This window comes from Geospiza fortis, unplaced genomic scaffold (genome assembly GCF_000277835.1).
Source record: "Geospiza fortis unplaced genomic scaffold, GeoFor_1.0 scaffold130, whole genome shotgun sequence".
Lineage (NCBI taxonomy): Eukaryota > Metazoa > Chordata > Aves > Passeriformes > Thraupidae > Geospiza > Geospiza fortis.
Window position 1 is genome coordinate 4,458,590 of NW_005054300.1, and position 6,838 is coordinate 4,465,427.

At 51.1% G+C, this 6,838-nt stretch overlaps 1 protein-coding gene across 1 annotated transcript; it reads left to right on the plus strand.

The window, feature by feature from the left end:
* The first annotated feature begins 246 nt into the window (after positions 1-246).
* Positions 247-3,077, plus strand: CALHM3 (calcium homeostasis modulator 3). Its single transcript, XM_005417326.1, has 3 exons — positions 247-533; positions 1,432-1,687; positions 2,616-3,077. The coding sequence occupies exons 1-3, from the start codon at positions 247-249 to the stop codon at positions 3,075-3,077; spliced, it is 1,005 nt and encodes a 334-aa protein (XP_005417383.1).
* The last annotated feature ends 3,761 nt before the right edge of the window (positions 3,078-6,838 follow it).

Here is a 6,838-nt window from a genome sequence, read left to right on the forward strand (position 1 = left end):
ACCAACTGCCCTGGGAGACAAGCGCTGGGTGAGAGCCAGACCTGTGAGAGCCGTGTGCCAGTGGGGAAGCCCCAGCACAGGGTGTTCCCCCTACCACAGCAGCTCTCTTCCATCCTCATCCTCCTGCTGACTGGGAGCTGAGCTGCATCCCCTGCCCTGTGGCAGCAGAAGGAGGGGCACAGGGAGACAGGCCACTCTGGGCAGCTAGGGATTTCCAGGAGGAGCACCCCTGGCCAGAAGAACACCATGGACCGTTTCCGGATGATCTTCCAGTACTTCCAGTCCAACTCGGAGTCTGTAATGAACGGGATCTGTGGCCTCTTGGCCCTGGCAAGTGTAAAGATGTACACCAGCTTGGACTTCAGCTGCCCCTGCCTGCCCCAGTACAACATGGCATATGGCCTGGGGATCATGTTCGTGCCCCCCATCATCCTCCTCCTGTGTGCTCTCATCCTCAACAGACAGGCCCTGGTGATGCTGGAGGAGTGGAGGCGACCAGCGGGGCGCAGGAAGAAGGACCCAGCTGTCATCAGGTGGGGTTTGCAGTGGCAGTGGCATCCCTCTTCTCACCTGCTGTTTAGCTGTCTTTCTCCATGGCTTTGATCCTCCTGGTAGATTCATTTTCTTGTAAGCTCATCTCCTGAGACCTCTCCCCATGACCCTGGAGGGGCAGGGGTATGGAAAATGCATTTACAGCCAGCAGAAATTAGGGCAGGCTCGTTCCATCCCAGCTAAGGAGACCAGGAGTGCCTCAACACCTGGGCTTATGCCACCAGCCTGGGGAACTGCATTGCTGCTGCCCTGTCATGCACTCACAGGGTGTCTTCTGGGGCTTCCATGTGCAAAAACATCAGGCATTTCCTTTTCAATATGCAGAAGGTGTGGCATTTTCATCACAGTCATTCTTTATCAAAAGCCTCATGGTCTCACTCCCTTCACTTTTTACTAATTTGTACTGGTAGAAGGGTGAGGAGAATTATATTCCATCTGTTATATGTAAAGTTTTATGCAGTACACAGGTTGGATCAGAGAGGAACAAGAAAGGCTGCAGAAAAAAAGGGGATTTTCCAGATTGAAACTGATGGGAAAAGGAAGCATGAATGTGGAAGACAAAGGAGAGCTGACAAAGATCTGTGCATGGGAGACATAAGGGTACAGTCAAGGCAAGCCCATGGTGAGGGGACTGTGCACTGAGTGCAGGCAGCACACAGAGCACTGCCTTGTGCTAGTGCAGGTTCCACTGAGAGGCAGAACCAACAAAGACATCCCAGAGCAGAAGAAGCATCAGCAGAAGCAATGCTGAGGGCAGCCCTGGGAGTCAGTTCCCTGGGTCTGGAAAGACTGCTTGGTGCAGGACAGCCTGCATCCCTCAGGGCTCTGGATGAGGAGAGGCTCCCAGCATTAACCCACTGACCTCTCTCTCTGCTCCAGGTACATGTGTTCCTCCATCATGCAGCGAGCCATGGTTGCCCCTGTCGTCTGGATCATAGTCACCCTCCTGGATGGCAAATGCCTGATCTGCGCTTTCAGTGGCTCCATGGACCCCCAGAAGTTTGTGGGCTTTGCCAATGTGAGTGCAGAACAGGTGCAGCAGCTGCTGGCCACGGTGCCCTGCAAGGAGGATGAGCTCATGAGGAACAGCATGTCCCGCAAGGCAGTGTCCAGGTACCTGCGCTGCTGGTCCCAGGTGGGTCACTGCTGGCATAGCCCCTCATCTTGGTGAGGTGACCAGGCATGTGGCATCTGCTCCTGCTCTTCCTTGATCTGCTGTCCCTTCATTGTGGTCAGGCTGTGAGCTAGGCTGCTCTGTGCTTCTTTTTGCCTCCAAACGTTGCTATCCTAGGTGATAATCTCAAGTTGGGTAGGGAAAAAGAAAGAAATTATGAATAGTTTAATAGAAGAACCAGCAGCTTCTAAACCCAGATAATAAAAGATATTGTGTCTCCTAAAGCCCTGTTCAGTGTCAAAAGATCCTTCTAACTGCCAGCCCTGCAGACAGGACCCACTGTTTTAAGGACAGTGCAAGCTTAGACAGATGAAAACAGCTTGCTCAGGAACAATAGAAAAGGGTACAACGGGGAGTGGAGCCCTGACTGGCCTCAGCTCTTGGTAGAGAAGTGCCAGCTCAGGCATTGGGACTGGTGGAAGGTCATTGAAAACAAGCTCTTCTTTCTTATGAAAGGGAGCTGCCCATAGTCTGGGCTGTCTTCATGCTGCAGTGGGGACTCCTGGGCCCTGCAGTTAGTGTAGGTGGCAGATGAAGATTGCTGGAGATAAGGCAATGCCAAAGGAGAGCACTAATTTCCCCTTTCCCTGGGGTACTCCTATGCTCATAGCAAATGCCTGTCTGCTCCAGGCAATTTTGCAATCAGTTATCCTTACTGAATGATTCATGCACAGATAAATACCCCATATTCTCTGGGAGGAGATTATACCAACCCTCTGGGTACAGTGTGAGGTGCTGGACTACAGGGACAGATCAAAGCCAGGAGTCCAGATGCATGACATTTCCCCTCCAGCCACACAAACCCTGTCTCTCTGATACAGGCAAAGAGCTTGAGCCCGTCCTTGTGCCTGTCTTGCTCCTGTTTCACTGCTTCTTTCTTATCACACAGGCACTTGGCTGGAGCATTTTGTTGGTCCTGATCATAGCAGCTTTCCTTGCCCGCTGGCTCAGACCTTGCTTCAACCAGGCCGCCCTCCTGCAGGCACGTCACTGGAGCAACTACATTGACATCGAGCAAAAGATTTTTGAGGAAACCTGCTGTGAGCACAGCCGGCTCTTTGCTCACCAATGCATCCTCCACTTCTTTGAAAGCATGCAGCAAGAGATCAAACTGCACAGCTTCAGCTTGCCTAGGGAGGGAGAAGGGGCTGAAGGAGGGGAAGGTCTTCTCCAGGGTATCACAGATCAGGACCAGGTGAACAAACTTCTGAAAACGTGGTACTATGAGAAACCTCCCCTGGATGTCAGCCAGGCACACCAGAGGCATGCCCTGGTGCGAGAGAGATCCCCCCTGCTCAGGGCAGACAGCGCCAGCACCCACTCCAAATTCCCCCAGCACACCAGTGTGTAAAGGGGGCTTTGTCCTACAGGCACAGACTGAGCATTGCCAAACCTCTGCACAAAGCAAGGACCAGCAGGCAGGTGACAGTGGTGCTCATACCTTCCTCCGAATCTGCAACCTCAAAGGCTCCACTCCAGGGCATGCCTAGCAAAACCTCCAAAGTCAGCTAGATCTGAGGGTCCAAGGGTCCCAGATGCAGTCACTGTTAATGATATTTCTCAGCCAAGGACCCTCGGGGCACTTTTGTCATATCAAAGAGTTTTGCAGCTTCTTACAGCTGTGATAAAATTGTTCTGGCTAGAGGAAGGATTTAACCAGGGCAGCAGCATCTGGCTGCATACAAACCATACACACACAGAAGTGTGAGGAGCTCCTGCCCATTCCAATGAAAGCTGCTTCAAAGGGTTATCAGAGCTGACACAGACGTTATTTAATTGGCAACTCTCTTAGTACCATACCAACATATTTACTCAAAAAGGCAAAACCCCCTCCTATGTCTTCCCATCTGCTGAGAGCTCTGGCTGTCCCCAGCCCACCTGCCAAACTGTTCTGCCTTCCTCTCACAACCCATCAATACTTCCATGCATTTAAAAAATGAAATATGGCAACACACTGAAATTCATGGAGCAGCATAACTTTAATTGAAGTCACCTCTGAATAAGGATTGGATTGGGTTGGATTTGCAGAAGGAACAGGAGATGGAGGCTTTGCAAAACACAACCACAGGGCTATGCTGGGGTTTAGTAGCTGCTGTAGGCACTGGTGCTAAGCCATGGAAAGGACACACTGACTCTGCCTGAGAAGTCTGAGTACAGACTTTAAGCACTCCCCTGCTAGATTTGAGTACAAGCTGAACTATCCCGAGGATCATCCTTGCAACACCTATTTGGGCATTTCCATCCATAGTTTCAAAGCTGTTTGAATGCAACCTTACCTCTGAGCCTTTGGTGATAATTGCTTTCTCACCTGCCTTTTCTAGCCCCCACTGTACATGGTGCCAGTTTGACTGGAACTTCTGTCCAGCGTTACTGCTTGGATGCATTAAAGTCTTTACTGCAAACTAACCCAGAACAGACACATCTGTTTTTCCAGGCTGGACCTCACACTGATGCCCACTTTGTCTCTTGGAGGGAGAGGTGCAACATGGAGGGGCTGGGGGGAGGTGGGAGTGAAGAAGAAATATCTCCTTGGGTATGGATAGGTGGGGCAAGCAGGGTTCCAGGAGGAAAGAAGAGGCTGGGATAGGAGCAGAGAAACCTGCCACCACATTGGGACTAAATCCAGAATGAGGGATCAAAATAAAAATGCATATTAATCCCCCAAATTGACTTGTCAAGCTGCTGGCAGGTGGGTCACCTCCTGCCCAGGATGTTTGCATGCACAGGCCAGAGGATGAGGATGTACAGGGTAAAACATTGGGAGGCAGAATAATTCCATAGCCCACCCATGGGCAGCTGCTCCCCTTTGCCCACTGAGGCCCAGTCAGGAGCTGCAGGGTGCAGAGGGATGGGCTGCAGAGCTTTTCTTATTTGCATAGCAAAATCAGATCTGGATGAATTCCTGAGCTCCCTTGGATATGCCAGGAGAGTGCACAGAGCCAGCTGTGGCCCATGCTGGTAGGGAAAAACACAGTGGTCTTTTCCCCAGGAGCTCTTTAGATCCAGGGATCTTCTGAGCTCTTCTTTGAAATCAGCATTGCACTTTGAATTGTGTCTCTGGTTTACTTTTGTCAGACATGACATCACAAATCTGAGGCTGCAGCTCAGTTTGGACTCACCATTCCATACTAGTCAAATTGGGTATTTTCCTAACATGCTCACAGCTGAGGTCTGCAGCTCCATTTGCATGCTGCTTTCCATGTTCTCAGGTTTCAAGTCACCCCGGTGTGGCCACAAAATATGAAAGGCTAAAAGGGGGAAGAGGAACAGATTTGTTATCTGTACCAGGAGGGAGCAAACAGGAGGGTTTAAGGGTGCTGCCATAGATTTAGCAGCTGTCTGTCTCTCCGGGCTGCTGTGATGCCTGACCTGCAGATATGTCTGGCATCCTTAGGGATCCTCACCTGCCAAGAGCCTGTGAAACAGCAGAGCTGGCTGCAAAGACAGCTTCCCCAGTCACTTCCTAAGCTCTCCTGATGGGAATTGTTACTGCTCTCACATCCCTCCTTTCTATATCCTGCACTGACTGGGACATGCAAAGCCCTCCCCAACTCCACACCTTGGAGTCTGTCTCGGTGTGCAGGTGCAGGACTGGGTCCAGGGAGGGACTTGGGCAGGTACCATCTCTTTCAGGATAGGGTTTCCAGAGCACAAATAGGTTGGGATCTTGGAGGAATCATCAGCTCTGCCGTCCCTTGCAAGTCAGTTAGAGTGAACTTTCTTTTGGGAAAACAAAGTCCCTCCTAACAAGGCAACATGGAAAGACCCAGGCATTATCTTCTGTGGACTCTTTTTTGATTCCCACTGACTGTTGCTGGCTTCAGTAAGAATTGTAGTACTGCACACCGAGCAGGCTCAGGCCCTCAATTCATGTTTAATAAAAGGCAGGGTTTTCCTGGAGATCAAAAAGCTCTCAGCTTTTTACAGGGTTGATTCACGCAGGCTTTGATTTGAGCTGCCCTTCAAAAAGCCACTTGTCAGGTGAATAGAGAAGGCAGTCTGAGCTCTTAGCTAGCAATACAACAGGCCTCATCTATATTCATGCAGCAAAATCTCTTCCCATTTGATGAGATCATGCAATTAACCTCTCCACAGCAGGCAGAGCTAAGATTGCTCAGGCATTACCCACGTGCTCTGTGCTCACCTCTGCGGTGGCATTCAGGGTCAACTCAGCATAATCAGCTGAGCCCCAGGACTGGTGCAGGGCAGGCTCAGAACCTGCAGCACTGACTAATGGTCAAAAAGCCTGGTCTGGCTTCCTAGCTCAGCACTGACACACTGCAAAACCCTGGGGGAAAGTACCTGTCCTGTGTCTTCCGTGTGCCACCCACCTATGTACAGCTTCCCTTGGTGACATGTCCCACAGCCACCACTGCAGTCACACTGCTGCCCAGTGAGATGTATCTTGATCCTCACATCAGCCTAGGTGGTGCCTGGACAGGAACAAGTGAGCAACTGCCACCACCTGTTTTACAGCCACTTGCAGTCCCAGTAATCCCCCATCTTCTGGCCAGCTTGAGGGAGCAACTGAGTGCACCAAGGCTGCTTTGTGAGCTGGGAGCTGAGATGCAGGAGAGCACCATCAACACCATCCATTCTTTTAGATTTGTGCTGTGGAAGCCAAGCCCTGCCTAACTGTTACCTCTCCTTCTGCCTTTCCTTTTCTTTACCTTTCCCTCTGCAGAATAAAAAAGAAGAGTTATTTCCCAGTGAAGCAGGTCCAGAAGTAGGGGCTGGCAGACCTGCAAGGTGCTTGCCTCAGATGCTGCTGAGGCAAGGCAGACACACAGAGGGAAGGGGGAAGCTCTAGCATCCAGTTTTTCCATGTGCGCCAGCACTGCAGAGGTGGGGTGTCCCGTTCAGTCCTGGGAGGAGCACCCACCCCCTGCATTTGCAAACAGGTTCACAGAGGCCACAAAGTGCTCTGGGGAGGACACAGCCATGGTAACACCTGCACCCTCCAGCAAAGAGAGCTGGTAGCTGGGAGACTGCAGAAATGGGGATGTGGAGAAGAATGAAATCAGGTTTTGCAAACCAGAAACAACCCAAGTCCCAGATCCAAAGAAGAGCAGCAGGAAGCAAACTCTAAACTTTTGTAGGCAGCAAAATCAG